The sequence below is a fragment of the Periplaneta americana genome, chromosome 5, assembly GCF_040183065.1.
Source record: "Periplaneta americana isolate PAMFEO1 chromosome 5, P.americana_PAMFEO1_priV1, whole genome shotgun sequence".
Lineage (NCBI taxonomy): Eukaryota > Metazoa > Arthropoda > Insecta > Blattodea > Blattidae > Periplaneta > Periplaneta americana.
The window spans coordinates 62061889-62079786 of NC_091121.1; the positions used below are offsets into that span (position 1 = coordinate 62061889).

The window sequence follows — 17898 nt, forward strand, 5'->3', positions numbered from 1 at the left end:
CACTTTTTACTTTTTAATATATTATGCATATTTCTTAAACAAGTTTTGTTCACGACTATGTATACTTACAATGTGTGCTGATTTTGTTACAATATATTGGGGGACATATAATCAACACAATCTGTTACTTTAAAAGTAAACACCTTGGGTAGTGTTTTGCCTCTACCGAGTTGAAAATCTGCTGGCATTCCTGATTCCAACACTTACCTGGAAGGCTTATACAAAACTATTAAATGTAACGTGGTAATTTGCACAGGCAGGTATCACATAATTCCTGCATGCTTTATGACAAACAGCTACTCATACATCTTACTCCATATTTATTGCTATTCCGTGATGATGTGGGATTACAACCACATTGAATGTTCTTGATTTGAACTAATTTAATTCAACTAATAATTACCTGAAAACAAAACATTTATGAAATAATGTTTAACAGCCAGTCACAGGAAGAAATCAACCTTACTGTGAGTGAAATTGCAGGATTTCGAATGCCTCTAGCAGGACTGACTGAAAAACATTTGGAACACTGACTGAGAGCAAGATTTCACAATTTACCAAAGTGGTCCTCTATAAAACAATGCACTGAATTTGTACATGATTAATGTAGAATTCTGGTAGGGAAACATAAGATGATTCGAAAAAAATATGCCTGCATCAAATACTGTTTTCATCCATCACACATTTCTCCTCATTCCTTGGGATTTGAATCCCGGTTCCTAAAACTGGATAATCAATGTTATAGCTAATTTGATCCATTTCCATATACAGGAAAAACTTACAATGAGCTCGTCTGTAGACGCAATGAAGTCACAATGCAGAAGTCCTCCCAGCACCTGTGATGCTTTCTCTCGCACTTCCAGCCAATCATCTTCTAGCAATCGCAGCACTATGGCAATAACCTGGAAATGAAACGTAATATTAGATAACACAACATGCTAGTTAATTTATTTCTCTCTTCATATATAAGTTTTGGGTAGGTTTGGAGTTCATGATAAGTTAGCATTTTTCATTTAAAATTACATTTTAATTTTTTATTACAAATTATGTTGGAATAAGTGTGGGTGTCAGTAGTGGATCATCATAAGTATGAAAAGTGGGGGAGAAATAGATGCAGATGGGAGGAGTAAGAGGTGACAAAGATACATTTAAAAGGAACACGAGTGAAAGAGTGAAGTAAGTAATGAGTTGACTTGCATAAATTTTGCTATGTAATAAGGTGGAATGGCATTGTATACAAAATATTGTGAAGTATCATCTCGCCAAAAGAATTGCTTAATAACAAATATATTACATATATTACAAATGATTATATTTCAGTGCATCATTCCCAGATAAATTGACTTGTTGTAGATTTAGAATATCCAAGTCTCAAGTGAAAATCACTATATGTTAAAGCAGACAAAATTATGGTCTTTTTTATTTATAAGCGAAACTATCAAAATTAGTTCAGTGGTAAAACAACTGCCTATGGATTGGAAGTTTCTAGGTTCAATCCTAGGTGGCGGATGAATTTTTCTTGTTGCCAAAACTTCCAGAATGGCCTTTGAGTCTTCTTGGACTCCTGTCAAATTGAGTGCTAGCTCCTTCCCGAAGATAAAAGGCTGTCGAAGTATGGTGCTGATCACACCACCTCATTCTAGTGGCGATCATGAGAGCATGGAACACTACCTACATGCCCCCCATATGCCTTCACAATGCGTGAAGGGAATACCTTTACTTTCATTATAAATTAGATCTAAAAAAAAAAAGCAGTAATTAGAGCAACTGAAATTCTAGCATATATTATTTATGAATCCTACTCATTTTACCACATTTTGACTTAGCCCAATAATATATAAGAACAATAAGAAACATCAAGCTGAGAAGCTTCAATTGAATTCGCAAACAAACCCATGCACTTTGAAAGCTTACCTCCTGAACCCAATCATCTTTGCTCAGGATAACAGCCATGTTATGAAAGACAAACACTTGAAGGAACTCCAGACAGCATGATCTTGCCCACCATGAAACACTCTCTGCCACCTGCAAACAAATTTAACTTTTGTTATGACATTCCATACATTTTTACATTGAAAACTGGCCTTGCTATGATTGGAAATTAATAATTTACTAACAGCAAGAGTTCAAGTCTTGATAAAAAAAATTAATCATCAAAAGCTGGAGCCAACTGTCATGAAAAAGTTCATATCTCAAACTTACTTTGCTGACAGAAGATAGTACAACTGGAACACGCTGAGGCAAAGTGAAGGCTTGGCCCAGCATCGCCAATGTTGTGACACATGTCTTGCTTAGTTCTTCATCAGCTTCATAGCTTGACATGAGACATATTAAAGGAAAAAATTCGTAATACTCCTCCACTGTTGCGAATTGCGCACGTGTGATGCTTCCAGTTATCCACCTGCATACTACAAAATAAATCAAAGAAGGAAAACTAAAATTATTAACCAACATATAAACATATCTTAATTGGAATATGAAGTTCACTGCATTATTTTAAATTGACCAATTTTTTAGCTATATACAGGAAACTTTAATCCCACTCTGCCAGTAAAAAATGTTCTAATTCCACCATCTACAAGTACTTCATTGTGTGCTGACAGTAGAAAACGACAACATAAAGTTTCCCAATATCTAAATTTTAGACCACTTCTAAAAAGCGATGAGATTGAAGTAAAACAGTATTGATTTCCATGATCAGATCCAGTTACTTTTTTCCGTAGCTATAATCTGATGTAGTCATGCCAGGACTCAGGTTACGGAATGAGCACTGGTTCAAGTCCTCATGGAGAAAGAAAGTTTCTCATGAAATTTCCACCAGTGTATGCACACCCAACATCGAGATGAATTTGAGAAACTATAGTAGGTAGCAATATTTGGTTCCCCAAAGCACCTATAATAAATGGTAGGAGATCACCATGCTAACCACACAATATTTCCGTACTGGTTGGATGATCGTTCACCTCTACACCTTTTTCAGACTACTTTCAATATTTATTGTTTAAGTTCTTCAATTCTATATGGATTTCGTTAAACATATGCTTCAATATAAATAGGCGCCTACCTTCTGAAAAAGAATATCTGACGACTGCAAAAAAAAAAAAAAAAAGATCTATGTTCTCGAATCTTAATGTAACGAAAGAAACTTCATATTGTGGTAGATGAAGTTCAACTTATACATACCTGTCTTCAACAATCGAATAGCTACATCACGTTCCTCACTGTTCACTTGGACCTTCTGTAACAAATCTGTTGCTTCTCCCACATGATCAGTACCCTCTTCACTTGATTTGTCTGTCAACAAACATTGACACAATAAATGTACATAAAATAATAATCAAGTTTTCAATTATACACTTATTTTTAATTTTATAAAATTCATTATGATGAAATTATCATCACAGTAGCTGATACTTACTTTTTAAGTGAATGTGGTTATTGTAGGTCTCCAAAGTCTTAGGGCCTATCTGATACAATAGTGCCAATTGTGGAACCAGTTCTGAGACAAAATCTGAGATGTGAGGGGAAGAGGTGCGATGTCCTCCATTGAGCAATATATCTGGCTCAAAGATATTTGTTATCACACTGTGGAAACAATAAAACAGCAAACTAACTTTGTAAGTCTGACATTATTTACCTACTTTCCAGTAAATAAAGGTGGGAAGAGACTGGCATCACCAATATCATACATTTTTCTGTATGTTTTAAGCATTTCACAATTCGGTTATTTTATCAGTGGATTTTCTTGAATTATTAAAGAGATACACAGATATGAAATCATTTACTATGCACCCACATAAGAAAACTGTTTGAAGTGATGGTTTTGAGATGCTGTTAATATTAAAAGCATTATTCATTGTGGTGGATACCATATGTTATGTTGGCTTGAGCAATGAACAGATTGAACTTTTACATATACTGTATGTAACTGAATCACTATTTATTCCAGCAAAACTATTTTTTATAAATCACTGTCACACTAAATAAGTACAAACTGTTTCTGAACTGCAGTTATGCAATAAATATACACACTGACATAAGTAATGTCGTTAATTTAAGGGGGTTATTGTTGAGATAATTCAAACAAAAGAAGTTTAATACAATTTTGCTCGTTTTTGCTTCCTTTTCGGGATGAAAATTATTTTATATGAAACATTTCATAGCATGTTGCGGGAAAGCCATTGATTTAATTCACAATGTGCTTAGTCAATTTAAGAGAGCAGTGTATTATGATAATAAATGATTGAAAGAATTTTAGTTTTGTCCTTTCAATGTGCAGAAACTTGATCTGAACAAATGTATTTTTTCGTTCTAAAAAGGAATTTTAAAATGTTGCGTTTGTTCAAATGAAATTTCTGCATATATAAACGACAAAACTAAAATTATTTCAATCATTTATTATCATAATACACTGAATGAGCATACTGGGACTTAAATCGATGGCCTTCCCAAAACATACTATGAAATATTTAATATAAAACAATTGTTATCTTGGAAAGGAAGCAAAAACGAGCAAAATTGTATTAAATCTTTTTTGTTTGAAATATTTTAAAGAATAACCCCCAGAAATTAATGGTATTACTTACGGTTCACTCCGTATGTTATACTTCAACATATTCTATAAAATGAATGTATATTTCAATTCGTGTAATTTTCTAGATAATTCACATACCTGCCTAACCTGTCACGAACATTCTGAAATGGATGAGTAAGGAATGGTTTCAAGTAGTTCAGCAACCTCTGGAACAACTCTGCAACACGCCATTCTTGCTGATTCAGTGCTCCTTGTAATGTGTACAGGCGTCTAATACAAGACAAATTATGGTAAAAGTTGTTAGTAAAAATGATTAGGAACCCTCGGTTTTATTTACGTTTAATGTTGAATAATGTTAAGTACTAGGTTTTCTATTAAAACAACTTTACCTTGGCATTAAAATTAGACCTTTCTTGAAAAGTATTTATATTATTAATGAGTTACTTCAATGAGTTGAGGAGGAGTGTGTTGGCTTATGATAACTGAAGTAGAAACGTAGTTTAAGTGATAAATGTGCGCATTGATTACTTATTTATTAAAATACTTACCCACATTCAATGAAAGAAGCCTCATCACGAAGGGGATCTTCTATAAGTAACTCCAGCAACCAATGATGGCGATTAGGATCTCTGTTTTCCTACACAGATTCGGGAGAAAATCAGAAAAACAAAAATGAGACTTATAAAAACCACTAACACAAATTGATTACACAACTATAAAAAATAAGCGATATAATCAAGTTTATTAACAAAGGAAAACTGAGTATGCTATTTCCCTAAAACACCGTATTTCTCAGTCTCATGGCACTTTTTCTTAATGGTATGACAGGTAGTGTAAGATATTCAACTTCAAGGTACTTGATATGGATAATATCAATCTGATATTTTATGACTTGAAATAATAATGATAATGATAACAATGATAACGATGATGATGATAATAATAATAATAATAATAATAATAATAATAATAATAATAATAATAATCTTTCCTTCAAGTATTAGGCCCTATGATCTAACAGTTGAATTTTCAACCCAGCATTTCACTGGACCACTTAGAGATAGATATCTTCCTGTTTGGACAATAGTGAAACTTGGCTTTCAGGATTCTATTTGTACACATGTGATGCAGATGATTTATCCATTTGTTCTGATAATGTTTTATGTGATACATACAGATTTTAATTAATTCTTCCATTACATCCTCATTACATTTATGATCCCATTTGGTATAATTCTGCTGTATATCTCATAAATTTCATTTCAATAGCCATTACTACGCTTTCGCCTTTTTTCCTTAACGTTCATGCCTCACTACTGTAACAAAGTACAGGTCTCACCAAGGTCTTGTATAGGCGAATTCTAGTATATCTTTATACTAAGGAAGTTTTCATAACATCGTTAATAATAATACAAATTCCTTCCATGGCTGTGTCTTTTCACTCATTTAATAAATTCACAGGACTTATGCACCAACACTAGCAGGGTGTGATTTGTAAAAGAGATAGCAGGGATTTTCCCTTTACTATCAAAATTATTCCTAATGTAGCTCATACATAGTCTATATCAGCCAGAGATAATAATTTCTCCCTTTAATAAAAAATTTGTCGAATCTTTATTTCTCATCAATAAGATGGTATCTATGAGATAATTAACAGACATGAGTTTTAACACTAAAGCAGGGATATACTGTACAAAGTTACTACAACAAGAACTTTAACTGACAAACTACAAGATCAAATGTTTATTGCTTTCACTCACAGATGCAGTAGCAAAGCATATCCCCCAGTCTGCAACAGTTTCCACTGTCATGTTGAGCAGTGCAAGACGCACGATAGGTATCAACAATTTCCACATTGCAGACACTTTATGGAATGGCCAATGCTTGGCTCCTCGAATTATCCCTGCAACCAAGATTTTCACATACAATGACTGTCTGATATATGCAAATTCACACAGTAGGTTCGTAACTCACCAGCAATGATCTCGGCAGCACAACGCTGGTTGCTTTCATGTTTGTCTGTCACAAGTCGCTCCAAATGTGGCAAAAAGAATTTAATATGTCTGTCCCCATGGTTTCGAAATAGGCCCTGTGAAGAGAAACAAATGATAAATATAAATTTAAAAAATACTTAATTTATTTGCAACAATCTAAGAGCCCGTTCTTCAATACTCATTGGCCTACTTTCAGTATCGGTAGTGACTAAGTTACATAAAGACTTAGTTTCACAGAATCAAGGATAGCATGAATTTCTTATTCCTTTGTGCTTTTCTTCTCCTACTCACAAAGTAATTAATTATTAAAAATTAATAATTCACTTTAAGTAATTGATGATTGGCAAAGCTGTTATCAAATATATTGTGTACTTCAACCTAAGACCTGGGCAGTCACCTTGTGAGAAAGGTCTGATGTTAACATTGGCTTATATAATCGCCCTCACTGCTGCGGAGAAGGGACATTTTCATACGCTGGCAAATGCTACTGTATTTACTGTGATGTTGCAACTTTTGCCAGAAACAAAGTTGATTTCCCACTAAATAAAAAGAAATAATACAAAATGGCAAAGGAAAATTCTGTTTCTTTGGTCTTAAGGGATTTACTCTGTGAAGTTACTGTCACTCAACACCTTCCATTCTGTATATAAGATCTCCTTTTATCATGTTCTCCTCTGATCAAAGGGTTAATTGTAAATCAGCCTCTCCTTATTCCGTCATCCCATATTTATTTTCTCAATATTTCAATCCCAAGTTCTACTTGATTTGGCCTATTCATCTAATTCCTGAACTACCAACGGGCCATGTTCCTTTAAATATGACAATCATGTTCCTGATAATGATACTGTTTCCAAAAAGCAAAGATTATCCGTAAATGATTAAAATTTTACGAATTTCCTTTTTAACAGCTATTACAATCCAAGTACTTGTTGCATTTATCCACTTTAAGAGTTCCCATTTTCAGACTTCTCTTCATATACTCAAATTACTACAGCGTTTTTCATGTAATTTTCTCAAGATATGACAGAGAGAGAGAATGCAAAATCCCTCACCTTGAACATGATGAAACGGTAACCATTGAATTTATCCTTTCCTTTCTTTTCTTCCAGCGAAAGGAAATTAATTAACTTGTCTACATTCTTTTGGTCTGAGAAGAACAAATCAACTTCCTTTTCTGCAGGTGTCAGGTCATCATGTGTGCGGTCCAGTGTCGGCTGCTCACTTGAAGGAGCATATACTTCTACTTGCCTGTTAACACACAACAGAGATAAATGTGTGCTTCATGAGTGATGCCTTACTGGTAGAGCCTGGATTTCCATGCACTATCAAATCTTAAAATATGTATGCATTCAAGCACTATCATATGACAAAATATGCACAGTGAAGCGAAAAGCAGTAAAAATTTACACTATCAGGTTCTACATTATGTTACATTTTTATTTTATTTTTCTTTGAGAAAGTTAGGCTACTATAACTAATTTCTCAGAATATTCTTTGCTTAAGCTAATGTGTTTCTCTGAAACACGTTCTTGAACACAGAAAATGATATTTCTACATCACAGAAAGTGACAGGTGCTTACTTAAATGAAGAAATTTGGGACAAAGTGAGGTCGAATTGCAAGTCTTTTGCTTTTTCGCATGATCATGACCCCATCAGGAATCAAACTCGCAACCTTCCAAGTTTGCAGTGTTACGGCCTTAACTGTGACACTATGTGCACCCCAAAATACACAAATAGTTACGTGTTTATTATAATAATCACAATAAACTACATCACCGTCCATCTTTAGAAGTTCCTTTCCCTCAATCCATTTTGACATAAGATCACTTTTTACAGTTCTAACAGGAGGTATAGTAACACATCACAATTCGACACAAAAGTATACTAAACTGCAGTTTGCAAGCATGCTGCTTCTGCCTTCCTTTCTTTTAATATTTTGATCTCGGCTTGTAACAAGCAAGAGTTGAAGGTTGAGAATGCCAGTATAACAAAGGGAAATTTTAGTACAAAGTCCAAAGACTAGTTATCAGGTAGGATGCCACAAAAGCATTTTACCGGTAGCTTTCTTCCCCTCCTCCAATAGATAAATAATGTGGAAATATCAGAGTCTATGAATTTTATTCATAAAAAGCACTAGGCTCTATTATGCAAGTTAATATATGCACTAAAGTCAGAAAAAAGGGCATGACATGTAATGTAAAAGTCTAAATGTGTGCTATTAAATCTAAAATCTTCAAAATATGCATTATACATGAATTTATTCCCAAAAAAGACCAAAACATGCACGGAAAAGTATGGTTATTTGGAATTTTTAAACCATAAAACAAATATTTGCAAAGTTTAAGTGTAACATGCTCATATAAAAATATGCATTTGCATGGAAATCCGGACTCTACTTACTAATGTCACTTATGAGGTTCAAACCTGTCTTTGGAAAGTTGACTACACAACAACAACTACACAAGAATGAATATCGTAGTACAATGATGTCACTTTGTTGCTCTTCAGAAATGTATGACTCACAGTACACTGTGAAAGATTTATATTACAGTGGAATCTCTACCTAACGTTTTTGCAAGGACAAACGAGGAGAGGGAGGGAGGAGTTCAATGCCATCAATTTCACCTCATTCATCACACACATGGCACTAAAAACCCTACACACAGCAGAGTTGTTAAACGAAGCATACATGTTGAAATGCATGTGCAATAGAAGCAAAAACAATAGGAATACAAAAACAGAAGAAGAAATATAACAATAACAAATAAAAACTACTACTGGTCTGAAAGAAGTAAAGCAAACACGTTGTTGTGTGATGATAGTTAACACAGAAAGTGAGGTAACAAGGAATACAAATGGACAGAAAAATTAAAGCTTGGAGGTTTGATTATAAACCATATATCCTTCCATTATTTCTGTCACAAATTTGCACCATTCAAATGTTCGCCTTGTCACACCAGCTGGTCGTGTGAAGTTACTGAGATAATAGCAGACAACAAAGCACAGTCACTGGCTTTTTTATTCTTAATCATGATTCTGTAGTACATACTGGTACTTGAATTATGCTAATGGGATCTGTTATGCTATTGTCAGTAACTAAACACTACACCATACTCCATAATTATAAAATAAAATATTTTCTCTCTCTTCATGATCGTAATAAAATAACTCACTCCTCACTTTTCTAATAATCAGCCAAATAACAGGTCTACCATAAGCTGATTAAACATTACAACAGTTCATCAGAACTGTTTTCCCAAAAATGATGTTTCACAATTAAGAATTCTGAATAATTATTGTTGTAAAATTATATACCGTATTTTCTCGAATATCCCACACTCCATTTTTTAAAGGTAAGGAGAAAAAAAAGACATTCGCGCAAATTAGAAAAATAAAACTTTCAACAATTGTATTCACCACAAATTAAAAACAATTAAACATAAATACAGTTCCGTTAATAAATAAAAGAATTTTAATCTGGAACAGGGCACTTTCAAACCCATCCTACGCACATGCACTACATGCATGTCAGTTGTCTTTCTTAATCGGTCATTTACATGATACACTGCAACATTAATAGTAAGTGTCATGATTTCCATGTTTCTTCGCTTTTTTATATTATAAGTTTTTTGCTGCAAATAAAGGATCACAAGCTCATACCTTTAGTGGTACTCATTTGCAGAATTAAAAATACAAGTTGCACAAACTATACAATTATCACATTTGATTCTGACACATGTACTATTAATCCGAATTTAACAATGTTAACTTGAAATACCAGCCCAGGAAGATAATTGCATGCACTACCACCTTAGCAGTTACGTGGGAGGAAAATCGGGCCGAACTTCATTTCGAATAAGTCATGAACCCATACTTTTTACTTGTATATCTCGGAGGGAAAAAAAAATGTGCAGGGTATTCGAGAAAATATGGTAACTATTAATGGTGTGTGTGTGCGTGCATGCGCATGCAATTTTGGTTCAAGTTTGAGGGTATTTTTCATTTTTAAGCAACACTGTTCAGTTTTATAATTTTAGGGAATATTGCCTAGTCACGTATTTTTTATTTATAATTCAAATATACCTTTAATTTATTACTATTAAAAGATTCATAAAATTATATTTTATCAGATACTTGTAATGGAACAAGTCTAGTTTGGTGACAATTTCTCTATAGACTAAATTATGGTTCTACAGTATATGCAATGTCACAATGGTTCAGTGCTAGTGCACTAGGCTTATAAGCCAAGGGGCATGAGTTAAAATCCCATCAATCCACCCTGAATTTATAACTTGTGTTGGGCAAGTCCAAGGTCTAGGCAACATACAGGGTTTTCTCTGGGTACTCTGATTCCCCTGTGACATTCTAACAATTCTCCATCATTATTATGCATTACGAGTGTAATGTAGGCTCGCTGTGGTGCACACTGAATAGTCTCTGGTGAACTATGTGGTCTACACTTCTCGGCACTAGCAACATCTATGAGCCACATGCTCATAGAGTCGGGGTGAATAACAGCTAGTTAAGAGCCCTTTCATTGTAAAAAATAAAAGTTCTATGTTTCGTTAAAATTGATTGAACTGTATCACAGAAACATTGAAGTATTTATAATACAACTTTCTAAAAAAGAGAAAAATAACTTACTTTGGCCAACAATAGAATCCATGATAAGGTTTGTGCAAATAACAAGGCTCATCCCATGCTTGTGCAGTTTGAGGACGGGTTTCACTTCTGTACTGCACCCATCTGTTGTTTGCACGGTCACCTGCCCCACCAGTCTTATCTTGTGAAAAGCTGAGAGGATCTATAGGAATCTTCTTGTGATTACGCTTTTGTTGCTTGAGCAAAAATACTGTGCTACGTATCGCAATCTAAAAAAAGACAAGAAAGATTTCAACATAGTAACCACAGATCAAGAACACGATACTACAGAAACATTAACACCAATGTTTAAAACTCTAAACAATAATTATTATCTATTCTATAAGGGAAGGAAATAAAAATTTCAACATTTGCAACTACAGAAAAAATTGATACGATACTAATGTATCTTCACAGGTATCATACACCAGATAGTCCACTTTGCAAGTCTTCCAATATTAGATACAACTCAGTTTCTGAAATGATAATCAGATATTTCAACACAAGAAATCCAATCGAAGGTCAAAAGAATTAGCATACAAAACCCTTGTTCGCCCAATTATGGAATATGGAGCAGAAGGTTGGGATCCGTACAGACAAAATCAAATCAATTCAATAGAAAAGGTCCAACACAGGGCTGTAAAATATGTCAAAATGGGAAGAGGTCATGGAGATAGTAAAAGGTTTAGGGTGGGAATTTCTCAAATCAAGGTGGTGAAAAACCAGACTGACTGCATTGTATAAGGCACAAATGGAACACAAAGTATGGACCGACATCAATGCTAGATTAGTCACACCATCATACTTAGGTAGGGCTGATCATATTAGGAAGTTTAAATGCAGAAAACAAAGAACGGACGTGGCAAAATTTTCCTTTGTTAACCACACAATAGTAGAATGGAACAGCTTACCTGTGGCAATCTTTCAGGGTGGTCCTCTCAAAATCAATACATTTAAGGAAAGGTTGAGAAGATTAGACTGAAAATGTAATTGTAGGTGCAGTGTAATTATCTAAGTTGTGTCATATAATTAATTAAGTTGATATGTAATTACTAGGGAACGGAATTTGGAGCAATAAAAGCTAGTATTGGCATCTACACAGCCATTTGTTTACAACCCTTTATACCAAGTCCTCCCCTCCATGACATACTCGCAGCTCTCTGCACGTCAACAACAGGTGAACGGGACAGTTGTCGCATAAGAACTTCAACGTGCAGGTTTGCAGTTTAGAGTATAAAGTGCAGGTACAATGCCGAAAGTGAAACCAACTAACAATACAAAATTGAAAGACTAGCCTATATTTGTAAAAGCTCCAGATCGAATATCAAAATTCAGGAAACAATTCCCTAAATTGTCGCTCCCCCCATTTCCAGTTCTTAAGAGCTGGGGGTCATGGTTAGAAGCTTGCAATTATTACGCACATCACCTCCAATCTGTGAAGAAAGTGGTCCAGTCTTTCAATCCCGATGACGCGGCTGCGATTCAAATACGCCAGGAACTGCTAAAGGATAGAACAATCGAGAAAGAAGTCGTGGATATTAAGTAATTTTTTTTTATATTTACCGAATGCCATTACTCGATTAGAAAAGTCAGGAGTAGAACTAGTTGAGCAAATAAATATTATGAGGACTATTGTAAATAAACTGAGTGCAGTAGAAGGTGAAGTAGGAAACCGTGTTTGTGAAAAAATGAACAGGTTTGATTAAAAATGATGGATACGATATTCTTAGTCGGATTTCAGATGTACTAACAAAGACGTGTCCCAATGACGTCATTCAACATATTTACAATTGATTACAACAAGGCACAGTAGGAATAATTGTTTCATCAACAAAACATAGCATTAATTGAAAATGCCATTTCGTTTGGTTCTATATTTTGTTCAACTTTTAATGATACTACATTAGGCTATGTTGTAAACATTGTAGTATATTGCATATATTGTAAATTCTGTAGTATACGTTGTATACATATTATCATATTTCATAATATTGTAAATAAAGGTTTTAATTTAACATGCTCCTGACAGAAAAAAACATACATATTCAGAGGCGAGTTCCATACAGAAGACAACTGTCTATCAGCCATCAATGTTTCCACTGACACGCGAGGACACAGAGATTGATATTTAATTATGTATATTTGTAATGTTGTTTATTGGTGTCTTATGCGTTGCCAAGAAAAACACATGTAGTTCAAAATGAAATGCAGATTATGTACATTATGTAGGCCACTATATATCATTAAACTATAACATTTGCTTATTCTGCAATACGTTTACAGCACGTTGCGTGAAAGTTTGTATGAAGTGGATTGTACTCGTCTATGCTCTGTGACGCAGCTCGCTTGACAGTCACTGAGCTACAAATATCTATACTACGTTTCACCATTCTTTATAATACTCCAAATCCCTTTCCCTGGTAATTACACAAGTTGATAATAGTTGGGTTTAATGGAAGTACTTATAAGTTACGTTTACTTTTGCTTATTGTAGGCATTATTATAGCATAGTTTTTATTTAGAGTCCTGGGTTTATTACGTAGCTATTTAATTATAGTTAGAATTAGATTTACGTATATCTATTTTTTATTTTTTATATTCCTGCAATTACTGTAAATTTTATTAATATTTATTGTAATGTTATTATTGTATATTATATATGACTGCCACCGGGTGTATACCCAATTGTAGTGTATAATAAATACATACATACATACATGTATTCCATACATTTCTTGTTCACAGTAACACAGGATGCAGCTATAGGAAAAAAATGTTCGGCCTTGAAGATATCAAGTAAGGCAGTGATGTCCTTATGTTGTTCTCGCATTCATTTTGAATTATTATTGTCTGTCAAACTAACTTCCAAACAAACAATTTTAAAGTGCTCGATATGAAATACTCTTAGAAATAAATTAAAGAACTGAAGCAACTCCACTGAAGAGACCAGCAACACCAAAATCTTAAATCAACCCAAACCACTGAACATTAACAGCGAAGTATAGGGTACACCATGAAATAATTTAAATACCAGTACTTGAAATGGAAACATGTAGTAAGCAGTTATAAGCAAACACTGATTAAAATTCCACATAGTTTACATTAGTGTAAAATTGTTTACTGTCTTGACTTTGAAGTATGTATGATTAAAAAAGCAATTACGCTCTTTTTTTAAAAGCTTCAAAATTAAATGAACTTCATGGTTGTACTAATTTGAATAAGTATTAACACAGTTTGTCATTTAATTCTATGAAGACCTAAGTTTCAAATATAATGAATTTTAGTTTTATTTACAGAATAAGGAGAGTCTACATGCTCATAACATATGATTGTTGGTACCAGTCATTCTTGACAGGGTTCTAAATATATTTTTGTTAATACATGTTTTCTTATCAATTACAAGTACCGGTATTTCACTTGTTTCATTTATACATTTCGCATTCTTACCTTCCTGAGCTCCAGAGAATCATGTATAAGTGTGTGCAGAAAGTAACGTACAATCCTAGGAGGATATGCCAGGTCAGGATGTACCAGATCCCTCAAGAAACTTAGTGCCATTGAATGATACCGCCAATGTCTGCAATACATTAACATTTTAGTTAAAAATTATGATTCATATTACTTTAATTCTAGTTAAGTTAAACATATTTTATTATGTATCGACCACAATGAATAACAATATTATTTTCCTACAAATTAGACTTAATTCCTTTCTATCACAATAGTAGTTATCTTCCATGACATATGTGCATGGCAACATTTTAAACTGCAATAGACAGCAATTGAAACAGCAACAATTCAATCTAATTCACAGTTAATTGTGAAATTCTGCAAGCATAGGTAATATGTTTGAGGGAAACGACCTGGCACTAATTCTAACAGCTTGAATAGCAGAAGTTGATTTCAATAGAGTATAATAACTTTCTTGTCAATAGCCCAATAGGACATTTGACTATAAGGACAGTGCTTCCCAGGTCGTATATTGGAATGTGATTTCAGTAGGGTATTAAAGCTTATAAGCTTATCTGTTGGAAGCCTAATGGGACATTTAACAATGAAACAATGCTTCCTTCCACTGAAAATGAATCAAAACTTTCAGTGGAGTACAGTCATTCAATCGACAGGAACTAACTGTATTTCAAGTGACCTGTATTAGAATCGTTGCTTCTGTCTAAAGTGCTGCATCTAACACTGAAGTCATTAGCAGGTATTAGAATAGTCACATATGGTATTTAGGACAAAAATATCCACACACAGATGTTGTGAGTGAAATGAGAATGAAATGAAAATAGTGAAAGAGTATCAGTAGTGTGTGCGTGCATGTGTGTGCGTGTATGTGTGTGTGTGTGTGTGTGTGTGTGTGTGTTGTAATGGAAAATTAGATTCACATATTATTTTAATTATTTTTATTAATTGTAATTATTGTGTGTAATTAAGTTACCACTGCCACCAGGTGTTTGCCCACTTGCAGTGTAAATAAATAAATACATACATATACAGAGGATTAAATTTCTCAAGTAATGAAAAAGGAAGAGTCATGTTATGCTTCATTAACCGTAACCTTAAAAAAATGTATAACATCTGCAATATACAAGCAATCTTTTAACATATATATGAGTTTTAAGTTAATACAGTTACAACCGAAGTCCTAGAGAGACAAAAGATATACAGTAGCCTATATAATTTTTTGGAAAAACTCCTATATAATCAAAATGGAGCACTTACATTACCATACTTCATTAAGGTTAGTTAATGTCATATACTCACAAATTTTCTTGTTCTATGGCATCCATAAGGGCATTTAATAGTGCCAAATACTGTTTAGAGTTGTAATGATTCCTTTCTTCTAAATTCTTTACACCAATGGCAATTTCCTCACTGGACACAATTGAAAAACAAGGATGTGGACTTGAAGTCCACAATTTCCGTGCTGCTTCCAGGCACTTCTCTGGGATCTAATAACAAAATATAAGTAAGCCTTATGTTTATTAAAAATTCACTACTTTTTCTGTATTTTTCCTACAAAATGAATGGGAATTAACTAACCTCTAGGCTGATTGTAATAGTGGGAAAGTGTTTATGTACACTCTCCACAACATTCTCCATCAGACGGATGACAGACAGTTTCTCTGATGGTTTTGTACGTACAATAGCAGGCCAAAGGTTCATTAACATCTCCCAATCATGTCGTGTCACTAGTGGATTTTGCTTTGGTCCTAGTAGCACGTACAATGAACCCTGCATACCAATGAAGAACTCTTATAAAATTGCAGGTAATAAAAAATATCTGTAAAGTGTGATGTTTACCTATAATAACAACATAATACATGTACACGTAAAATATACTGATGGCCAGTTTTTCCAAGTAATGTTTAATTTGGCTTAACAAATGTTAAATTAACAGCTGGTTTATTTTTAACGTTTTGTTAAGATGTTTTCCATTTTTCCAACATAATTTTGTTTAAAATAACCAACACTTAACTTTAACTGTCGTTAATACTATTCTAACTACTCAACAACAGTTGGTAATGATTTTGCATATATAAGACAACTTTTTATTGGCTGATATTATTATTTAAATTCTGTACTGTGGAGTAAGTCATGAAACATGTGTAAAATCGTAACCTATTACAGTAGCCATGATTCATACAGTACAGAGAATTGATAAATGAAAGTTGCATTGACTGCTATTGAATAATAATAATTATTATGTATGGTTATATTTTATAATGCTAAATATGAATTTCTGTTTAGAAAAATCTCAGCATTATGACCACCAGGTGACAATAATTACACGAATGTGTGTGTAGTCAAATGTACAGAAAACCCCGAGGAGAATTCCGTATCATAAAATTCTCTAATTCAGGTCCATGTATAAATTATATGTAATTTCGTCCTAAAGAAGCAATTGCTGCTGAACCATTTTATTATTTACTCACTGCGTATTTTGAAGCACTATTGACATCGGCTATAGTTGAAGAGCTAGTAACATAGAATCTAGAGTTAATAGTAGCTGGTGAATTGGAACAAGTGGCCTATTTCAACTAGGTAACATACAACTGAGTTTTATTTTAAGACATGAAAGTGATTATTATAACTACATACCTGTACCTAAGAAATATTAGTAAATTAATACATAATGTGCATTCAAACATAACAAAACTTAATTGGTATATTAACTTTCATTTATTAGAATTATATTATAGCTAGCGATAAGATATGTTTGCACTGGCTTTAAAACAGAAGCGAAAGAGCTGGATTCTTGGAATTTATCATCGTTTTCTTTCCGATGGAAATTTAATTTTCCAGCAGGATAATCACCCCGCGCACACCGCCATAAACGGTTCACGGAAAAGCATGAAAAAGAGGAGGATTGACAAATATCGATACATCCCACCTCAAAATCCAGATCAGTTATGGGATCAAGTTCTGGTTACCTGGGAAGATTTCGCTAAAGACCAGAACTATTTCCGCGATCTGGTGGACTCAATGCCCCGAAAATGCCAGGCAGTGATAGACGCCGATGTCATGTGGACAATGTATTAGATCCACATGTGTATTTCTTTTATTTTTCTTTAATTTGTTTGTTTATCTTTGTTTTATTTCGGGAAGAAAATTGATCTCCCAAGAGTTTTTAAATTCTCCTAGTGGAGCCAGAGTTGCGAAATAATAAGTTCCACTACACAAAATTATAAAAATGAAGAAAGGTAACATGTATAAAAATTAGT

The 17898-nt window shown here is 33.7% G+C and overlaps 1 protein-coding gene across 3 annotated transcripts in view; it reads right to left on the reverse strand.

The window, feature by feature from the left end:
- The window catches only part of LOC138699729 (proteasome activator complex subunit 4B-like), a 58675-nt gene that overhangs the window by 9063 nt on the left and 31714 nt on the right, over window positions 1-17898 (reverse strand). For all 3 annotated transcript variants that reach the window (XM_069825830.1, XM_069825831.1, XM_069825832.1), the window contains exons 19-32: window positions 16217-16408; window positions 15938-16125; window positions 14618-14747; window positions 11174-11400; window positions 7581-7776; window positions 6509-6623; window positions 6295-6437; window positions 5083-5171; window positions 4673-4804; window positions 3419-3585; window positions 3184-3294; window positions 2203-2408; window positions 1915-2025; window positions 783-902 (exon numbers count right to left, since the gene is read on the reverse strand). In XM_069825830.1, the coding sequence (XP_069681931.1) occupies window positions 783-902; window positions 1915-2025; window positions 2203-2408; window positions 3184-3294; window positions 3419-3585; window positions 4673-4804; window positions 5083-5171; window positions 6295-6437; window positions 6509-6623; window positions 7581-7776; window positions 11174-11400; window positions 14618-14747; window positions 15938-16125; window positions 16217-16408 (2127 nt within the window). The remainder of the gene's footprint in view (window positions 1-782; window positions 903-1914; window positions 2026-2202; window positions 2409-3183; window positions 3295-3418; window positions 3586-4672; window positions 4805-5082; window positions 5172-6294; window positions 6438-6508; window positions 6624-7580; window positions 7777-11173; window positions 11401-14617; window positions 14748-15937; window positions 16126-16216; window positions 16409-17898) is intronic.